Here is a 22,540-nt window from a genome sequence, read left to right on the forward strand (position 1 = left end):
GTGCCCCCAGTAGTATATTCTTCATACTTAATTGCATTTTTTCCACCTAATGATATGTAGGGGATCATTTAATGTCAGTATTTGGAGATCTGTTACATTCATTTTAGTGGTTACATAGCATTAAAAAAAATTTTGTATCCCCCTCCCCCCCACTGCACATTTTATTTTAGAAGAATTCAAATTTACAGAAATATTTAAAAAACAGTACAGTTAGCACCCACCTGTATACCTACCTACCCTTTTTTCTGTTTCTTTCCTGAATCATTTGAAAGTAAAATTGTAGGTATTGTGATAGTTTATTTCAAAATTATTCAGTATGTATGCCTTACGGGCTAGGAATTCTATAGATTCACAATACCTTTATTACATCAAAGATTTTTTTTTTTTTTAATTTTTTTTCAACGTTTATTTATTCTTGGGACAGAGAGAGACAGAGCATGAACGGCGGAGGGGCAGAGAGAGAGGGAGACACAGAATCGGAAACAGGCTCCAGGCTCTGAGCCATCAGCCCAGAGCCTGACGCGGGGCTCGAACCCACGGACTGCGAGATCGTGACCTGGCTGAAGTCGGACGCTCAACCGACTGCGCCACCCAGGCACCCCACATCAAAGATTTTTAAGGTCAATTCAGTATTACCTATTATTAAGTTCATATTCAAATTTCTACAACTGATTCCAAATATCCTTTATAGTGTTTTTTTCTCTCTCCAGCTAGGAGCCAATCAAGAATTAAGATTTATACTTGATTGTCATAGGCCTTTCATTTAACAACTATCTAAATAGATGACTAACCTAAGATCTCTACATCCAACCCTTTACTGAAGCTGACTTAAATATCTATGACATATATTTATTTGGTTGTCACATTGACACCTCCAAAATAGCATGTCCAAAACAAATTCCGTGTAAGGGGCACCTGGGTGGCTCAGTCGGTCGAGCGTTTGACTTCGGCTCACATCATGATCTCACAGTTCCTGGGTTTGAGCCCCGTGTCAGGCTCTGTGATGACAGCCTGGAGCCTGCCTCAGATTCTGTCTCCCTGTCTCTGCCTCTCACATGCTAATGCTCTTGTCTATCTCTGTCTCTCTCTCTCTCTCTCTCTCTCTCTCTCTCAAAAATAAAAATAAAAATTTATTTAAAAATTAAAAGCAAACTTAGTGTTTTCTGCTCTCAAACCTACTTTTCCTCCTATAGTCCCACCTTATTGAATGGTATCATTCAAATGGTGCCTTAACGAGAAGACATGAAGTCATCCTAGGCTCTTCCTTCCTTGAGACTGTATGTGCTACTCTCTTTGCCTGGAATTCTTTCCCTATTTTGTCTACCTTTCCACTAGTTCATTCTTAATCAAGACCCAGATTAAGCATTACTTCCTTGAGCAAACCTTTTCTGACCCTTTTTTACTCCAGGCAGAATTAGATCTATCTCCAGTAGGCTCCCCTTGTATCCTGTACACGCATTTATCCCATCAGTTCTTACTTTGAGTGTGAATTGTTGGTTGATGTACCTGCCTTCTTGATTAGAAAGTAGGCTCCTTGAGTTCATATGGACTTAATTTTGTCTTCTATCCTGGGTGTAGTAATACAGTGCCTGGCTCTTAAGTGTTTAATGAATATTTATTGAATGGAAGAATAGGTTTATAGATAGTCTTCTCTTTAGCAAGTAAAAATAAAGATTTTTTAAAGCTTAACTTTACCTGGAATGCATTTGTTGAATTCCTACTACGTGCAGTTTCATGCAAGTAGTAAGACTGATTTTCTGCCTTGAAGAGAGGTTAAGGTGACAGGATTGGAGGGTGGGCAAAATGGGTAAAGGGGGGTCAAGAAGTACAACCTTCCAGTTATAAAATAAATCATGGGGATATAATATTAACATGGTGATTACAGTCAGCAATTTTGGGTTGTATATTGAAAATAGCTAAGAGTAAATCTTAAAAAGTTCTCATCACAAGAGAAAAAATTTTGTAACTTTGTATGGTAACAGATGATAACTAGATTTATTATGGTGATAATTTTGCAGTGTATACAACTATAGAATTATTACATTGTGCACCTGAAACTAATATAATGTTATATATGTCAATAATATATCAATTAAAAAGAAAAGAAAGGTTTGTGTCTACTTGAGAAGGTAAGACCAGTATACTACAGGGTTAAACAATACTAGAAAGGGGCACCTAGGTGGCTCAGTCAGTTAATCGACCAAGTCTTGATTTTGGCTCAGGTCACAATCTTAGGGTTTGTGAGATCGAGCCTGGCTTTGGGCTCTGCACTGACAGCATGGAGCCTGCTTGGGATTTTGTCTCCCTCTCTCTCTTCCCTTCCCTCATGCACTTGTTGGTCTCTCTCTCAAAATATTTTTTAAAAAAAATACTAGAAGGTAACCTAATTACCTGATAAATGATGCAGACAGGAACCTCAGGGAGAGAGAAGTTGGTGAATGTTTTTTGAGGACCTACTGTGTGCCAGTTACAGTTCTATGTCTTTGTAAATGTTATTTAATGTCTACAGCTTTTATTTTTGAAAAAAGGAAGTTGAAGTTTGCTAAATAGTCCAAGGCCATACAGATAGTAAGTAAAGATTTGAACCTAGGTCTGACTGACTCCAGAAACATGCTTTTAAGTGTTCCAAAGGCAATTAAGAGAGCTATAAAGTGATACTGTAAATTGAGGGAAAAATAATATCCAACTGTAGGATCATTAAATTAATGGTATATCCCCACAGTGAAAGGTTATATAATTGCTACAAATCATGTGGTTGAGGAATATTTAGTATTTTGAGAAACTGTTTGTGATATAATGTGTGGTACTAAAAAGCAATATATAAAAGCATGATTCAGTTTTTTTAAACGTACATATATTTTTGTGCAGAAAAGATTGGAAGGAAGTACATGGAACGGTTAGTGGTAATCCTCCCAGAGTTCTGGTATTACAGGATGTATGAATTTCTTCTTTGTAACAGTCCATTTTCTAAATTCTGTACAGTGAACATATGCTTTTATAATCAGAAAAAAAGATCATTTAAAAAGTAAAGCATTAAGAAAAAAGAAGTTAAAGTCTTAGAATTATTAAATTTAGAAATGTTTAGTGTTGACCTTCCATGCCTCTGAAGGCCTGGAAGAACTGGCCTAAGCATCCCAGACAGATTAATGTTCCTATTTTAAGATCATCTCACCAGGATAAGCCACTGTCCCTCTGCCTTCCTGTCAGTTCTGTTGCCCAGTAGCAAGTGGAAAAGGAGTTTTCTTTGTATATTATTTCATGAAGACAAGGTCATGAGAGAAATTCCCATGTCTTGTGAAAATTTTCATTGTATAAAGATCCTTTTTTAAAATAAGGGCAAAATTCAATGCTCCTGCCTGGGCTTTATGCTTTACTTCATAAAAACACTGAAAGAAATGAAATATACTTAAGAGAAATTAGAATAGAAAAACTTGGGTTTCCTATTAGTTTTCCGTCAGTTTTCTTTGAAAAGAATCATTCTATGCATGATGTATCTCTGTTCGTACTCTGGGTGGCTATTTTTCTAGCAGAGCGTGTCTGACTGTCCTCATTGGGATTTAGCACACTCTAGTGGACAGTAACTTTTCAGTTTTGTTGGGCGTTTTTTCAAAATCATGTCAGATTATTTTATTGGATGATTCAGTGATATGCTTACTAGATAGTTAAGTTTGTCAATATTTATTTGAGTCAAGTAGTGATCCAAGTGAGCAGGACTGACTTTATAGGCCACTGGGGTGTTGTACATTTTTATATGTTTTTTTCAGTAGAGAGAAGAGAGGCTTTTTACCTTATGTGGAAACTTTCCCATTGGCTTTTATCTTTTCTCGGGTTGATTGAGAAAAGAGGCAGAGCTGAAATAAAAGCATTTGTTTAGGATCTCAGAAGTGCAACTTGGGGAGCACAGATTTGGGTAGCAACTCATATTGTGTTCCTTTAGGGTACAAAAATCCAGGGTTTAAACAAGACAAAAAGGAATGGGTTTCTTTTGTTGTTGTTTACAAATTATTTTGTCTGGTGTTGGCAGCAGAAAACTAATCTTGTCTGAATATAATTGATTGCTAGGTCTCTCTCTAAGCAAAGTCTCTCACTATAGCAAATTGCAGGTGTTTGGGCAGAGGCCTAAGAATATTTGTAGTTTGGCCCAGTTCAAAGTTCGTGGTTTTATCTGGTCATCTCCTTAATGGGCTCCGGCTCCATTTAAAAAATCCCTTGGCATGAATGATTCCATTTCATTTCACCTTTCCCATGGGTAAGATGAAATTGATGGACCAAGACATAGAGGAACACTGGTAGTCTTTCTGTATCTCACATTCCTTGGGACTTTTAGGACTCTTGAAAATTTTTATATAACTCTGGGAAAAATTCGACCATTTGTGCACAAACATGGTTGTAGCCTATCCTGATAGATTACTCTTGGAAATGGACTTCCACCAAAAAAAGTAATTTTTAATTTTGTTTTTGCAGAGTGATGGTGAAGATTTTAATTACATTGTTGCATTTTTCCTTGGAACAGCAGCCTGCCTTTACCAGGTAGGGTCTCTTCAATGTTTAAGAAACACTTTCCTGTTATTGTTTGTTTCAGTATCAATTATAATAATTGCTTGTGCACTTTAAATAAATAAAAATAATGTCTGAATTCTTTGCCTCTCTTTTAGTTTGAACCTGTTAGCTTTGTGACCTACATCTCCATTTTGAATGTGGTTAGATCCCAGTGAACTTAATGTTAACTCCCTCCTGTGCCTGGTTTCCGTGGTACCATGTCATTTGCCTGTGGTGATAAAGGCTACTTCTAGATTTTTTTGGGGTGATTTATTACTCAGCTTCAGGGCTCTGCTTATACTTCAGCATGAGAATTTTGTACTTTTGGGAAAGTCTTTGAACAGGGAACAACAAAAGCAGGATTTTAGGATATTTAATTCAGTAGTGAGGAATAGGGTGGATTGCCAGAGCGGAGAAATTGGAAGAAAGGAAATTAGTTGGAAGTTGATTCCATTAGTTCAGGCAGAAGGCAATGAGAGTGTAAATTCTGGTAATGCTGGTAGGAATGGGGGATGAGGGAAGAACATTGAGGAGGAAGACTCCTAGGACTTGAAGAAAGGATAGATATGAGACTTAAGGAGCACGGAGTTTTTGCAGCTGGTAATACGGAGATGGGTACTCGCATTTCTAAGAGAGGAAGCACAGATTTGTAGGGAAAGGAGGGGTAGCCATGCCAGTTACCCAAACTTGGGAGTGTCTTTGCTGAAACACGGTAGAGCAAGCAAGACCTTTTGACCTAACTTTTATAAGTGACACATTTCTCTGGCTTACATAGAAAAAATGTTAGAAAGCTTCGCTTTGGGACTGAAAATATAAGGCTACCTAAAACTCAGTAGAAGTCTCTAGTGAAATACTTTGAATATATGCATTTGACTTTATGTAAAGATGGATTAAAAATTTTAGTTTCAGGGGCACCTGAGTGGCTCAGTCAGTTGAGCATCTGACTTTGGCTCAGGTCATGATCTCTCAGTTCGTGAGTTCAAGCCCTGCATTGGGCTTGCTGCTGTCAGCACAGAGCTTGTTTCAGATCCTCTGTCCCCCTTTCTCTCGCTCAACAAAAAAGTAAACGTTTATTAAAAATATTTTTTTAGTTTCAGGTGGTCCTCTTTTTTAAACTCCTCAAATTTTTCTGAATTACTTGTATTTAGAAATTTTCTATCTAGTTTGACAGATTTAATTATAATGAACGACACTTCATGCAGGAAATGTGAAAACTTGCATTTGTTAATGTCACAAGTGCTTTAATTTTATGAAATATTCTTGGGTAGATTTTTTAAAACTTTAATCTCTGCTATCACACAGACGATATTATCTCATTTTTGAAGATGAGAAATTTGAGGCAGTTTGAGTCCTATCTGGAAATCACATGGCCAGTGAGTGCTGGAGTCAGGACTTAAGTCTAGGTCTTCTGATTTTAAATATTGTATTCATTCCACTATCTTAGGCTGTCTATAAGCAAAATTCTATATTTGTATAATTTTTTATGCTATAAAATTACAATTTTATAATCTTTATATGCATTATTTCATATTCGAAAATAATGTGAGGTAAATGTTACCTTTAAAATAATTTCATGAGTAATTCTTGTAAAATGTACTTTTGGCTGTTTTGCCTTAATGAAATAATTTTAAATACTAATAATAACAAAATGTATTGAGCTCTTATGTGTGCCAATAAGCCCTTTACATTCCTTGTACCATTAAGTCCTCACAGAACGTCCCACACTAAAGTTACCATTGCCATTTTTCAGTGAGGCCCAGATGTTCCTATAGCCGGTTAGTGACTCGAACTCCAGTCTTGGGCTTCCCAAGCAGTGGTGTTGCTCGTAGAGGCGCACCTCTGCCACATTCCTCAGAATAGCTGAAAAGAGTTCTAAGGGGAGCACTGTTGCTCAGCTGTTCTTTTACTGGAGAGAAATTAAACAAATTCATGCTTTAAAAAAGAAAAGCAGAAAGGCAATTTTCTTCTCACTGACAGACAGGAAGCTGCATGCTTTCCACATATGCTGAGCAGAGTGATAATAATGCTGGTTTTTTCCAGAGTAAAACATGTGATTACCTGTTACCATATAACATGCTCCATCTGCTGGTGTCAGGATTTTTTTAATCCTCGTTAGATCAGACCTGACTGGCTACCAGGCTGTGGGGACTTCTGGATGCACAGAGCTCAACAAGATAGGAGTCATCTTGCTATGGAACATTTGAAATAGTATATCAAAGGACCTAGAAACTAGAGACTGTTCTTTTTTCCCCCTCAGTGCTTTACCTTGAAAACTTTCAGACTTCCAGAAAAGTTGAAAGACTGGTACACTTAGAGCCACCACTTTATAACATTTTGCAGCACTTCTTCTGTCTCACTCTCTTTTTGTATGTGTATGCGCATAGTGTGTATGTTAGTTGTTTATACAGTAAGTTGCAGACAAATACGTGGAGTATAAAGTTGGTTTCCTTATTAAACTTTTTATTTTGAGATCATTATAATTGTTGTAAGAGAGATATATAATCTTTACCTGGCTTCCCCTAGTAGTACCAGCTTATACAACTATAATACATTATCACAACCAGGATGTGCGTGTCAGCACAGTGAAGATGTAGAATATTCTTATCACCACAGAGACCCCTTAGGTTGCCCTTTTATAGCCACATCCACTTCCTTCCGGCCTCTTAATCTCTGGCAACCACTAATGTGTTCTCCATTTCTATAATTTTCTCATTTTAAGCAGTGTTCTATAAAGGGAACCATATAGGTTGTAACCTTTTGTGATTGTTATTTTTTTACTCCTCATAATTCTTTGGAGATTTTTCCAGGTTGTTGCATATATCAATGTTTTCCTTTTTGTTGCTGAATGGTATGGTGTGGTGGCACCACAGTTTATTTTAATCATTCATCCATTGAAGGACATCTGGACTGTTTCCAATTTGGGGCTATTATAAATCTGCTATGAGCATTCATTTATAGGTTTCTGTGTGAAGATGAAGACTCATTTCTCTGAGATAAATGCAGCGGAGTGCAGTTGCTAGGTCTTATAGTAGTTGCATGCTTAGTTTTATTGAGACAGACAAACTGTTTTCCAGAGTGGCATACCCTCCAGCAGTGTGTGAATGCTCCCATTTCTCTGCATCCTTTCCAGCATTTGTTGTTATCACTGCTATTCTGGTCGGTGTGTAGTGATCCCTCGTATTGATTTTAACTTGCGTTTACCCTGGTGGCTAATGATGTTGAACATGGTTTCTTGCACTTATTTGTTATCTGTGTGTCCTCTTGGGTAAAATGTCTTTTCATGTCTTTTGCCTCTTTTCTAACTGGGTTGTTTGTTTTTTACTGTCCAGTTTGAGAGTTCTTTGTATATTCTAGACATTAGTCCCATGTCAGAAATGTTATTTGCAAGTATCTTATCCCAGTCTGTACCTTGTCATTTCATCCTCTTAGCCAGGTCTTTTGCAGAGCAAAAGTTTTTAATTTTGCTGAAGTTCATTTTATCAGTTTTTTCCTTTATGGAAAATGCTTGAGGTTTCAGGTCTAAGAACTTTTTTTTTTTTTCTTTTCACTGAAGTAGAAGTTGACGGGTAGTGTTACATTAGTTTCAGGCGTACACCATAGAGGTTGAACAAGTTTACATGCTATGCCAGGTAGCTACCGTCTGTCACCACTCACTATTATAATTCCATCGATTCAAGAACTCTTTGCCTACCCCTAGACTCTGAAGATTTTCTCCTTTCTTTTCTTGTGAAAGTTTCATAGTGTTATATTTTACATTTAAGTTCATGATCCACTATTAATTAAATTTGGTATAAGATTGTATAAAATATGAGACTTAGGTGATTAGATTGCAAGTTTTTTTGTGTGTGTTTTTAGTTATGGGGATTTTTTTGCTTATGGATGAATGGCCAGTTGCTCCATTTGTTGAAAAAGCTATCTTTTTCCTCCACTGAATTGCTTTTGCATCTTTGTGAAACATCATCAGTCAGGCATATTTGTGTGAACCTGCTTCTGTGCTTAGTATTCTGTTTCATTGATCTTTGTGTCAGTCTCTGTGCCAGTACCATATAGTTTTGATTACTGTGGCTATATAATCTGTATTAAGTTCCATTTTCTTAGTACTTACAGGGTTATTCAAATTATTTTTAGATGAATTATGATAGTTTGTATTTTATGAGGAAGTGGTCTATTTCCAGAATATGGTCTGTCTTGGTATATGTCCCATGGGCACTTAAACAGAATGTGTGTCTCAAATTTATGTGTGTAGAGTTGGTCATAGTATTTCCGTACTATCCTTTTGGTGTCTGTAGGATCTGTAGTGATATTCTCTGTTTCATTCCTCATGTTGGTAATTTGGATCTTTTTCTCTAGCAGTCTTGTTAATTTCATTGATCTTTTCAAAGAACCTGCTCTTTGTTTTGTTGTTTTTTTCCAATATTCGATTTTATTGATTTCTTCTCTTTTATTACTTCCTCCTTCAAGCTTGCTTTGGTTTACTTGGCTCTTTGTCTAGGTTCTTGAGATGGGAGCTTAAATAATTGATTTGAGAATTTTCTCTTTTGCAATATATACATTTAGTGTTATAACTTTCCCTCTTTGAGCACTTTATTATCTGTGTTTCATAAATTTTGATATGTTGCCTTTTTTCCATTTTTTTGTTTTTTTTAAATTTTTATTTTTATTTTTTTCAAGTTTTTATTAAATTCCAGTTAACAGAGTGTAATATTAGTTTCAGGTGTAGAATCTAGTGATTTAATCACTTACAGCACTCAGTGCTCATCACAAGTACCCTCTTTAATACCCATCACCTGTTTAACACATCCTCCCACCCACTTCCCCTCCAGAACCTGCAGTTTGTCCTGTATAGTAAGAGTCTTTCTCCTGGTTAGCTTTTCTCTTTTCCCTCCCTGTGTTCCTCTGTTTCTTTTTTTTTTAAATTCCATATATGAGTGAACTCAAATGGCATTCGTTTCTTTCTGACTTATTTCATTCTTTTTTATGGCTGAGTAATATTCCATTGTATGTATACACCACATTTTCTTTATCCATTCATCAGTCAATGGATATTTGGGTTCTTCCATAATTTGGCTGATACATTGCATTTTTATTTTCATTTAATTCAATGTATTTTAAATATTTTTTCCTTGTGGCTTCCTCTTTGACCTATGGATTATTTAGAATTTTGTCTTGCTTTTGTTTTGCTTCCAAGAGTTTGAAGATTTTTCAGTTTTTTTTCTATTATTTATTTCTAGTTTGATTCCACTGTGGTTGGAAAACACTCTGTGTGACTTCTGTTCTTTTAAATTTGTTGAAATTTGTTCTATGGCTCAGAATATGGTCTGTCTTGGTATATGTCCCATGGGCACTTAAACAGAATGTGTTTTCTACTATAACTAAGTAAATGCTTTATAGTTCTCAGGTAGATCATGATGGTCGATGGTATTCAGCTTTTCTGTATCCTTGTTGATTTTCTATCTAGTTCTGTCAGTTGAGAGAGAAGTATTGAAGTTTTAAGTTTTAATTGTGGATTGGTGTATTTCTCATTTCAGTTCTATCAGTTTTTACTTTGCCTATTTTGTAGCTCTGTTGTTTGGTTCATACACATTTAGTATTGTTGCCTTCTTGGTGGATTGATCCATTTATCATTATATGTTATATCATTATATAATATAAAAATATATATAATATATGATGATATATCCCGCTCTAGCCCTTTTTTGAAATAATTTTATATTTATCTGATAGTAATACAGCCATTCATGCTTTCTTTTGATTAATGTTTGCATATAATATATCCTTCTCCATCTTTTTACTTTCATCTTGCCTACATTATTTGAAGTGAGTGTCTGGTAGACAGATTAAAAACTGTTTCTAAATCTGCTCTGCAAATCTGTTTTTTTAATTGTATTTAGGCCATTACATTTAATATAATTATTGATATATTAGGGCTTAAGTTTGCCATCTTATTTTTTGTTTTCTGTTTTTCATTTTTCTGTTTTCTTTTTCCTGCCTTCCTGTGGGTTATGTGAATGTTTTTGTAGAACTCCATTTTTATTTATCTGTAGTGGTTTTGAGTTTATCTCTTTGCATAGCTTGTAAATGGTTGCTCTAGGTATTACATAACACATACTTAGCAGTTTTTTGGTGTTGTCATTTTACTAGTTCAAGTGAAACACAGAAATTGTATCTCCTTTTATGTCTCTTTGTCCCCTATTTATAATTTGTCTTGAATATTTCCTCTACATACATTTAGAACCACATCAGACTGTGTTATTAATTTTTACTTCGGCCATCAAACATAATTTAGAAATCTCAGGAGGAGAGGGAGAACCTATTACATTTATCTATATTTTTCCTGACGGTGCTTTTTGCTTTCCCAGTGTTCCAGGGTTTTTTTCTTCTAGTGTTTCCTTTCTGCTTCGAGAACTTCCTTAAGTCATTCTTTTCGGGTGCCTCTTTAAGTGCCAAATTCTCTTAGTCTTACACCTGGGAATGTCTATATTTCTCTTCCCACAATATACTTATTAATTACAAAGGGGAAGATACTAACTTCACAGTGGAGAAACCTGTTAGAGCCCATCTTACCAAGAGGTCAAAATTAACATCACCAACTATAAGATACATTGCACATCACCTCTGTGGTACTCTTGCCCAAACTACGTATCCTCAGTTCAGTCTTGAGACAATATCAGGCAAAATAAAATTAAGGGACATTCTACAAAATAACTTTCTACAAAATAATTGATACTCTTTAGATTGTCAAGGTTATGAAAAACAAAGACTTGAAGAGCTATAACAGATTTGAAGAGATAGGACAGCTGAATGCAGTAGGGAATACTGGATTGAATTGGACCAGAAAAAGGGCCCTAGTGGGACAACTGGCAAAATTCCAATAAAGTCTATAGATTAGTCTACAGTATTTTATCAGTGTTAATTTTCTGGTTTGATCACTGTACTGTGGTTATGCAAGAGGATACCATTAAAGGGAACAGGCTGAATGAAGGCTAAACAAGGACTTATTGTTTTTACAACTCTTCTCTAAGACTAAAATTATTTCAAAAGGAAAAATTATTTTTCCAACATTTTTTACACAATGCAAATCACTGAAATAAAATAATGCTTCCAGTTCATTTTGCTTGGATATCCGTCTTCTTTTTAAGTAACGCAAAGTCCTGATTTGTGTAAGAACAGATTTAACAGAACATTTCCATATTCTTTGTGCATTGTTGCAAACACCTTAAAGCCCTTCCTATACTGAAGCCTGGATACAATTTCACACAAAGACCTGTGCTTCTTTGTTAAGACTTTGTAATCACATATGATTCTATATTTAACAGATTGTGAATTTTAGATCTCGTCTAGAAAACAGTTTATTCAGTCAGATTTTTATTGAGCAATTGCTATGTGCCAGGCACTGTTCTGGGCACTGGAGATAAATGAGTGAACAAGACAATCAAAAATCTCTCCTCTCATGAATATAGATAACAAACAAAACAAGCATATTTTTAAAGTGTGTTTATAGTTACATTGTGGAGAAAAATAAAGCAGGAAAAGGTGAATACCCGGATTTGGGGGTTGGGAGAGTAGTTTCTTTACTATATTTTCGAAAATAGCAATCATCTCATATGCTCTGTCCCCTTTTCAGTCTTTTATTTTAAGGCATAACTATTTGATATTTTATATCCTCTATCTAATCCCTTATATATATATAATCTTTCTTTCTACACTAGAATGTAAGCTCCATGTGAGCAAGGGCTTTATTTGGTTACTTGAAACTAGAGAACAATGCCTAACTTGTAGCAGGACCTCAATAAGCATCTGTTGAATGAATTCTAGCTCAAACGTTCACTCAGATCCTCTACCTTGCTTAGTTCCTTGCACTTAATGGGGGATCAGTAAGTATTTGTTGATTTCACTAATATGCAGATTCAGGTTATATAAGAGTCCATTTTGCTATAGTTTGGTTGAGTTTTTTGTACTTTTCTGGGATGACCATGAGAGATGGAATCCCCTTAGACCTTGAGAATGCTTCAGAGTTGCCTGTCCCCTTGAGGAATGTATTCAGGCTGTTTGCAAGGGAGTTATCCACTTGTAACTCCATTTTACATGTGATATAAAATGTATCTTTTGACAAATGAAAAACATAAAAGGAAAAATCTGTTTTCTTTTCAAGCTGTACAGCTTTCACAGCGAATGTCTTAAAGATGTTACGTTATCTTATCTGTAGATGAAAAATCCCCTCATATTTTACTCTCTGGCCTGTTAATATTTTATAGTAGAAGCATCTGTTTCTTGTAACCCTAATCATCTTTCATTTTATATTTTGAACAGTGTTATTTACTTGTCTACTACACCGGCTGGCGGAATGTCAAATCTTTTTTGACTTTTGGTTTAATCTGTCTGTGCAACATGTATCTCTATGAACTGCGCAACCTCTGGCAGCTTTTCTTTCACGTGACCGTGGGAGCATTTGTTACACTACAGATCTGGCTAAGGCAAGCCCAGGGCAAGGCTCCTGATTATGATGTCTGACACCATCCTTCAGACATACTGCCTTGGCTTCTGGGGAAAAAGGAGGGAGTATATTTAACTGCCACTGTGATGAAGAAACTGTTCACCACAATCAAGAAGCTCTGCTTTCTTTTTCTCCAGCTATCCTTTTTGTTTCAAGTCAGCATGGCATGCCTGGGAGCATATAGTACCTGTTAGGCAAACTCTTCATATTAGCCGTGAGATTATTATTCAGAGGAAGAGACTTCTCTCTCCAGGGCCATGACAGTGGAAGAACAATCAGATGCCATTGGAAGACTTGGCCAGCAGTCCTGAATCCTTCTGAAGAGTTCAATCAAAAATGTATGTGGTACATGCTCTGAGGACCGAGTGGGAACTCTATGACCTGGGTTCGCCTTTATGAGGCATGAGTATAGCCCAAATAAAAAGATGCCACAAAGTTTATATTTAAAACAACTTGCTAAATATCAGATTATTTGCACATTTAAGGTACCATGAGTTTATGAAGTCTAGGATGGTGTGGAATTGGTTCTTTTTGTCTTATATTTTTGCTTGAATCTAAAGTCTGGAAATCACTTGATGTATGAGAAAGCTGTTATGAGCGCATCTTTCGAACATCACAAGTACTGAAAACACAGTAACCTATGTTTCCTTTCTAGACCATGTTTGTAGTTTCTTTTGAAATCACTTTTTAAAAATGTGGTTTGTTAATGGGGCGCCTGGGTGGCGCAGTCGGTTAAGTGTCCGACTTCAGCCAGGTCATGATCTCGCGGTCCGTGAGTTCGAGCCCCGCGTCAGGCTCTGGGCTGATGGCTCAGAGCCTGGAGCCTGTTTCCGATTCTGTGTCTCCCTCTCTCTCTGCCCCTCCCCCGTTCATACTCTGTCTCTCTCTGTCCCAAAAATAAATAAACGTTGAAAAAAAAATTAAAAAAAAAAAAATGTGGTTTGTTAAATTATAACCATTGTTTCCCAAACTTCAATCACTTAAGTATTATATATAAGTATTATTTCTTAATATTATCTTTAAATTTTAAAATATTGTAAAAACAAACTAATCTCTACTCCAAGAGGAAAACCGGCATCAATTTACCATGAATAAAGGGTAACAACAAAATAAAATTAAAACAAGAAATGTTATTAAATTCTAACTAGATACTAATGTCTGCTAAGGTGTTGAATCAAAGAAGCCTGCTGTGTGTTGCAGTGAGAGAGATGTTACCCAGCACCAAAATGGGGCTCTCTCTGTGGGATTATGAGAAGAATGAAAGAGAATTGTAAAGGGAATGACATTCTCACTGTGATTCTGCATTATTTAGCTCTGTGTTGTATACCACCTAAAATCCTCCTGTGTGCTACCAATGGTGTGGATCCGGAACACTGAACTTGTACTAAGAGAATCAGAAGGTAACTTCTCCCAGCAACTCTTATTATTTTATGGCTTTGAGGAGTTCTGCACCTAATTTCTTAGAGAACTCGTTTGTTTTTTCATAACATTATAAAGATTGTTCAAGAGGTTATGAATTAATAATATAGGAAGCACAATTTGATTCCATTAGCAAAAATCTACATCTCTACTGGTTTTGCAAGTTACCTTCATTAACGATTTTCTTTTGTTTTTAGAGAAAAGATTCCAAACAAGGAATACATAAGGAATACGAATTTAAAATTTGATATCCAGAAAACAGTGGACCCATTGCATATAACTCATGTTACTGGGCATATTTATTAAGCAGAAGAAATAGTCCGGAGGGGTAAAGTCGTTGAACTACCATGTTTGTTTGAACCTGTATATGTAGGCATGCCTGCAACTAACTGTAAAATCATGCTAGCTAGAACTTTTTGCTGCACTCCCTTTTTAGGAGAATGAGGCAAAAGGAAGACAATAAGCTTGTAATGTCAGGGATTTATTTAAAACCGGAAACTCCAGTTCACTTCAGTTTTCTGCCTCTAACAAAACTGCAGAGAAATTATATATATTCTGAGAGCTGCCCCAAGATATACCACATGATCCTGACTCATCAAAATAAAACTGTTTGGCATTTTGTACTTTTGAGCCAGGAGAGTGAAGTGGTTCAGTGTGGAAAGATTTTTCTGAACTGTTAAAACAAGAGGAGTTCTCTTGTAAATAGCCAATTAACCAAGAAGTTGGAGCATTCTGGTTAATTGTGATTTTGCTATATATTGATACTTAATAGCTCTCTTACCAGTTTGGTTCACTTTGGTTTTCCTTTATCATTGAATTATTGAATTATGGTGTTTGGTGTTTTGGATCAGTCAGCAAAGACATTTGAAAACTCAACCAGCTGTTTAATTTGTTTTTTTGCTTTTGTTTTGTTTTTTTCTATTTTTGGATGATGGGACGTTTACATATTAATGTAAAAACTGAAAACAGGTATAAATAATGTTTTATGTATAGAAATGCTTTTTTTTTTCATTATTTGGTATCTGCATCGCTGAGTGTTTATATAACTTCTCTGCCCTTTCGTGTTGTTGCCAAAGAAACTGTGAATTTGGAATGAAAAATTTTTACCGTGAGTATAAAGTTTTTAAGCTCATTAGGCTTCTAATGTGTATGATAGTAATACCGCACTGTTACTTCTAAGAGCAGTTCCGCATTTACCTAATCATAATGAGTTTTGTCATGGAGGCTGAGAATTAATTGTCCTCTTGTTATGAAGGAGGAAACTGACGTAATCAGATGTTAATGACTTATGTAGGGTTACAGAGCTAAGCACATACAACTCCTAATCCCTTAGCCTTGGGGCCCTGCCTCCCCAGAGTGGGGACTGATGAAGATAACTAGGGTTGCACTCAGGAAATAGATCTGTTCTTGGTAAAATCAGGGAATTGGGAACTTAATGAGCTCAGGCCTGCTAGTGTCAAATATAGGTGTGTATTAAGGTGACTCTGAAATACTGCTTTTTTATTAAGGTGTTCTAAAAGTAATTACAATATTTGCTTACGATATTTGCTTGGTCTGTATTTGAAATGTATTTATACCTAGCCCATTTCCCAAAAACAGTTGAAGCACGCTATACCAAAATAAGACAAATACAACAGCAGTAACTATGAACAGAAAGGAAGAAACACAAGATCAGTGAAAATGAAAGGTGAACATGTTGCTGTTACCAAGTGTGAAATTTGACTTTTGAACTTCCTGGAAATCATGGCTAGGAGGGAAACAAGTTTCCCGTTGCTAGCTCTGTCTGTAAGAGTATACCAGTTCCTCAGGGAAGACATCTTCCTGAGGGATTTTGGTAAAGAGGTTCACGCTTGGGAGTCCTGTGAAATGCTAAAATGAACAAAATCCTCAATGGTTTTAGCCGCCTGCATATTAATGATTGTGCCTTCATCCTTGACTTGTACCAGCTTTCAGAGGCGTTCATTTAAGGAGTTTCGGTGTGGTTAATAGAGGATTTTGTTGGCATGAGGAAGAATTCTTCTCCTAAGCTAAAAATAGGTACTTGTTAAAGCTTGAAAATCCATTTGAGACAAATGCCTAGAGACATAGACCTTTACCTAATTCTGTCATTTTATAATTCATATAAAGTTAATGTGCTGCCCCTGGATTAGCACATTTATTTTGTATTAAATGTGGTCTTTTTCACAGTGGAATCTAGTCTGGAGAAATGACTGGTTCCATTTCTGTTAGGCAGTGTCCGGATTTGTCAAGGCTCCACAGACCAGGTTTGTCATATGAGCTTTAACCTCCATGTCACATAAGTGCTTCCTGTTGAGTTTAGCCACCCACCAAAATGGGAGTTGCTTGGCTTTATTCCCAAAGTCTTACTAAGTAACCTATGGAGCCCCACTCTGAGCTGTTGGATTTCCAAGAGACACAGCAAAAGGTGTGTGCATGTGCGTGCACACTTGTGATGTTATTTTAACAGACTTTTAGTTTATTTTAAAAGAGCTGTCATGAAGTATATAGTAAAACAACAAATAAATTGCACTTGACCTTGAATAAAGCAGGGGTTAGGGGCACCAACCCCTCCCCAGTGCAGTCAAAAATCCATGTGTAACTACTTTTCTAATAGCCTACAGCTGATCAGAAGCCTTACTGATAACATAAGCAGTCAATTAACACATGTTTTATATGTTCTATGTATTATATACTGTATTCTTATAGTAAAAATCTTAAGATCATAAAGAAGAGAAAATACATTTATAGTACTGTAATTCTAAAAAAGTCCACATGTCAGAGTGCCTGGGTGGCTCAGTTGGTTGAGGTTCCAACTCTTGATCTCAACTCAGCTTGATCTCAGGGCTGTGAGTTCAAGCCCTGCATTGGGCTCGGTGTTGGGCATGCAGCCTACTTAAAGTCCACATGTAAATGGCCCCACACAGCTGAAACTTGTATTGTTCAAGTATCAAGTGTATTTCAAAGGCAACCACCATTCAGATCAAATTGAACACTTAGCCTTTACCACAAATTACAGGTAATTCTTCAGGGCTGCCATCTTTGTGGTCAAGCCTTCTTTGTATTTTCCTACTTTATCATCTCTAAGGAAATGCTGTAGTAAAATCAACCTGATTTTTTTTATTTTGATTGGCTTTAGTAATATGCTACTTAAAAGTTAAACACCTTCAACTCCGAGGGTTATGAACCAGCTTGTGTGTAAAGGCTGTGTTGGCTGAGAATTTACCTCTTCTAGTCTTATCAGTTAGGGTTAGAAATGTCTGATCATCTTCATCAATGTTCTGAGACTGCTGTTGAATGCTGGCTTATTTTAGCATATTTCAGCTCATATTTCTGAGCGGTGAACTTTTCAAAGAGAAGCAGTGTCTGTGGCTGCCACTCTTGTAACATCTTCTTTGAGTGGCCAACTTTTCTGGGTTACTCAATTTCACAAGATGAAGTCACAGTGTTGAACATACTGTTGAATGCACTCAGTGGTTGGAAGCCATGTGGCTTGTATCCTCCTTGCTTGTGAACAGGGAGTGCAGTTGACATGTGTGTACATGTTTTCTTTTGCATTGGCAGTGCCCGTATATAAGTAGTCTTAGCACAATTGGAGGCTGTAGGAAACTCCAGGAGAGAACAGGCTTAATTCTCAAAGAGTTCCTGAAATCCATACCGTAGCCTTATGAATTGTTCCTGCTATTTCCTTGGTAACAAATGGTATTTTCAGCCTCACGTCACCCACAGTTCATATTTGCCCCTTTTCCCTGCATCCCACAGCACAGCAGTGCAACTGTCACTGAACGGAAGCATATTCAGGCTCCATCTGAGAGTAGGAAACAGGACTCCAAACTTTTGTTTCCCATTTGGTCCTGGCGGCCCTCTGCAGCTCTGCCTTCATTGTTTGCCTCCTTAGTGCCAGTGCTTTTCTGTGAGGCTTCAGCTCTCCATGACCTTGCCAACAATGTTTGGCCTTCTACTTGGAATTCTTCCAGTGCCTGGGACTAATGATAAGAATTCTTAGCACCTTTTGTGGGCCAGGGCTAGGTCCTCCTACATGGTTAATCCTTAGGGCAGCCTGGGGGATGGGAGGCACTATCTCATATTCTCTTGAGGAAACAGACTTGCATTCAAACCTGAGATTCAGGCTTAAGTGATTCAAAAGTTGGTGTTCATTTTTCTGTGCCGCAGAATCTCAGAAAGAATACTTCCTTGTATGTTACAACCACTGGGCCTTTACTGTTCTAGCAGCAGTGAGAACAGACAAAGCTGACATGGAGGGAAACGGTACTGTGTACAATAAGGATGTCATCCTTACAGAAAGCCTTTCTGTAAGCTTTCTTTTTATAGACGGAGTACCCGAGGCCTAAAGAGGTTAAGTCACTTGACCTCAGTCAATCTTGCCACCAATCTTGGTGGCACCAAGATTTTATTCCAGATCAGTCTTACTCAGAACTCATGCATGCTCTTAGCACCATGTAATATTAAGCTAGACAACATGGAAATATGTTGAAATACATAAGGAATATATGTTGGAATGTATATCCAAGTAATCTACATTTTAAAAGTTTTATATAAGTAATCTCTATACCCAACATGGGGCTCGAACTCATGGCCTTGAGATCAAGAGTCACATGCTCTATGGACTGAGCCAGCCAGGCACCCCTCTGCATTACCTTTTTAATAAAAGGGATTGGTCAGTGCTAACTTCTGCAATGTGGCTATCCAAGACTGAGCAAAATGGTTTCCTGAAATTCCTGTATGTAGAACAGTGACATGGGGACATGTGGATGCAAGGGGTATGGTGAAACTTAAATGAGCCTTAGGTTTTAGGGCAAGAGCTATACAGTCTGATCTTTGTATTAAGTCTAATGATTCTTAACATAGAATGTTAAAGCTTCACTGGTGATTCATTTGTTACAAACATTTACTTTTTCTAATTGAAGGACAGAATTGGTTCTCTGATATAAAGTAATTTTATGGAAATTCTGCTTTAAGTGATTCTTGTATCTGAAAACACTAAACAAAAATAATAGAACATAACTATTTACAATATTGAATAGTGATTATGAACTTGGACTCAGATTCTCTGGCTCTCTTCTACTGGCATTGTGACCTCAGCAAGTCACATAACCTCTCTGCCTCCATTTCCTCGTCTGTAAAATGGGGGTAATAGTACCTTGGGCAAAGTGTTGCTGTATTAAATGAGTCCATATATAGAGAGTACTTAGAACAGCACCTGGCACATTGAGTGCTAGGACAGCACGGTATGTCTTGTTGTGGTCCATCTTGTTGGTGTTGCTATTACTTTCAAGGTAATAAGTCTTTTATGTTGCAAATGCCCCTAAATATAAGTCATTGTACCAAGTTTTTCAGAGATCAGCAGCTAAGAGAGGATCCTGTTGAAATGTCTAGCAGGCATGTTGCCTGCCCTGGCAAGCTCTTGTGTGCAGATCTCTGGGCAGGGCAGTAGGGATGCATTCAAGGACAGGAGAAGGGAATGGAGACACATGCTTGCCAAGTGCTGCTGTACATCAGGTGCTTTCGGTATAGAAGGTTATGTGAACCTAACAATATCCATCTGAGGTAAGTGACTAGGATCAGTTGTTTGTTGTCACACAGTCTGGAAATGGTAGACTGTGCTTTCCAGGACCCCACAGTCTCCCAGGTACTGGAGTGCTGTCAAAAGGGGAAGGTGCCTCTGGGAACGTCATGTTGTCCAATGTGGCCCTAGCACTGTGGCCCCATCATTGTTTGCTTTGAATGCTCTGATCTAGTGGGTACTCTTGAATGGTGGCCACCCTCGTGCCCACCACTTTGTAGGGGCCTCCATGAGTGTGCATGTGCGTGAGGTTTGTGCATTGATGGGAAGCAAGGGGTGGCAGGATGCAGCCAGCAGTCTCTAAACCATAATAAAGAAATAGCATATAGGTGCTGGGGATGTGATGCTCAGGGCACTCTTAAAAAGTGCAAATGCAACATGGCTCTTAAAGGATTAGTCTGATACAAAATGCCTTCCTCTGCTCCCCACCCCCCAAAAAAATCCCACATGAACCAGGAAGTGCCACTCTAGCTAACTGACAAAGTCAAAGCACAGAAGCAAATTTTGCAAAATTGGAAAATAAAGATGCTGACAAACCAGAGATTCCAGGCAGGTCTAAATTAGAAATTGGCTGAGGGGTAGAAAAAGTGATGAGGCCCCTAATGGATTCCAATGAGAATTCTTTAATTCACAGTCCTAATAGACCAGCAGTAGGCAAGGGACCTTAGGGATGAATATGCGCTCACCAAGTGAGGGGGTGGCTCAGTTCTGTTCACTAGAAACAGATGCGTGGGTGAGGTTTAAAGCTAGCAAGCTAGTTGGGACAGGGTGCCTACTTTACCCTCAGCCCTAGACAATCCTCTTCCTTCTTGTGTTTCACCTTCATCCCATCTTCTGGACCTTCTGCTGGGTCTGTGAACCGAGACTGATCACCTGGCCCTCAGCACTGTATGGATCAGGGCCCTTGGTAGGAAAGGGCTCTGGCCACACTGCCGATGCATATGGCTGCTGCTACTTCTGCTGGCGTGGTGTCTGAAGGAGGACAGAGCAGAGGCTGTTGCAACTTTGGTTTGAAGGTGGTCTTCCCAAAGATCCCCCTTGATGGGATGCTTTCATCTATTTGTCTGCCTTTGGCTTTAAAATCTTAAAATCCTAACTTGATTGTGTTTATGTTTGTGTCATATTTGTGGTCTGGCACATGAATATTGGACAGGGTCTCACAAATATTTAGAATCTGAGAATTCTAGAGGAGAAAGGAACCTTGGAGGTCAGCCATTCCAGTGGCCTGACTTGGCTTTGTTCTGGTGTCTGTCTTGAGAAGCAATGACCCTGCAGGTGGGAAGGAAAGATAGGCAAGAAGAAGACAGCAAATACTATATTTTTTGTTCCAAGACAGGAAAAAAAAAAACAAAACAAAACAAAACACTAAAGGGCTTTTGTGAAAATCTGAGTGGCCAAGAAAAGCTATAGTACTTATAGTAAGCGGACCTCATTTCACCTGCTGTCAACCTTGAGAAGTGGCAAGCCCTGTATCCCTGCAAGATCATCAGGACCCAGCCAGATCAGTGCACTGGACAGAAGTGCCTGTGGGCACAGAAGTGCCACAGCTTTTATCCTTGAGGATCAGAGCAGCCTCAGGACATGCAACAGGTCTTTCTCCCACTGCCTCCTGGGCCAGGGAGGAAGCACAAGTGAGAAAATGTATAGGAAAGCTCTTTATACACTTTGGATTAAGTTCATCCAAAGGCAGGGTGTGGAGGGCATGGTATTCTCTGGTCTGCCGTGCCCTCTCTGTACCTCCTCCATAGAAAACACAAACCCTCCAGCTCTCCTCCTGACCCCTGTGCTAGGTGATACTTGCCATGGCCAGCATGGCCCAGACTTACAGTCCCTTCCTTCTAGAGACAACCTGTACATCATTTGTTCTCTTCAGTGAGGAGTTATTTTGATTTAGATGAATTCAAAAGCGGGGAGTGTCCCTGCCACTGCTGCTCTCTTGTTCAGGTGGTAGTGAGAATCTGCTCAGCGCTACTTCTGAGCATTGTGCATCCCAGCGCCCAAGAATGCTTTCCTGTCCTGAAATGATACGGATTCAGCATCTTTCCCAAGCTCTGGAGGCTCGCTTTCTGCTAATTAGCAACTCATGGCCAGCTTGCAACATTATGGAAAATAGGCACATTTTATCATGTAAAAACTATAGCTCTGGGCATCATTTAACTGTATGACACTCAGGTGATAGTCTGCTTTTGGAAAAGTTCTGTAAATGTATTTGTGTTTTTGAAAGTCTTAAAGTAACAGGACTATCTGGTGAATATGTAGCTTCAGCTCCCTCAGTGCACCAAGCTTCACTGTGCCTTCCCATAAACATTGCTAATCCCCCTCCCCCACCCCCACCCCCAAATCAGATCATCAGCATGTTGGCTGAAGTCTGGTCTTGGTTTTAATGGTCTTTGCTGTCAGTGGGTTTTTTTTTTTAAGTTTATTTATTTATTTTGACAGAGAACAAGTGGGGAGGGGGGGAGGGGAAAGGGGCAGAGAGAGAGAAGAGGACAGAGGATCTGAAGCGT

The 22,540-nt window shown here is 38.0% G+C and overlaps 1 protein-coding gene across 3 annotated transcripts in view; it reads left to right on the forward strand.

The window, feature by feature from the left end:
* The window catches only part of SEC22A (SEC22 homolog A, vesicle trafficking protein), a 74,444-nt gene extending 60,959 nt beyond the window's left edge, over positions 1-13,485 (forward strand). For 2 of the 3 annotated variants that reach the window (XM_045502290.1, XM_045502288.1), the window contains 2 exons: positions 4,465-4,530; positions 12,850-13,485. In XM_045502290.1, the coding sequence (XP_045358246.1) occupies positions 4,465-4,530; positions 12,850-13,050 (267 nt within the window). In that variant the 3' untranslated portion in view covers positions 13,051-13,485. The remainder of the gene's footprint in view (positions 1-4,464; positions 4,531-12,849) is intronic. The other variant, XM_045502289.1, reaches the window with a different exon arrangement.
* Positions 13,486-22,540: the final 9,055 nt, after the last annotated feature.

The sequence above is a fragment of the Leopardus geoffroyi genome, chromosome C2 (assembly GCF_018350155.1).
Source record: "Leopardus geoffroyi isolate Oge1 chromosome C2, O.geoffroyi_Oge1_pat1.0, whole genome shotgun sequence".
NCBI lineage: Eukaryota > Metazoa > Chordata > Mammalia > Carnivora > Felidae > Leopardus > Leopardus geoffroyi.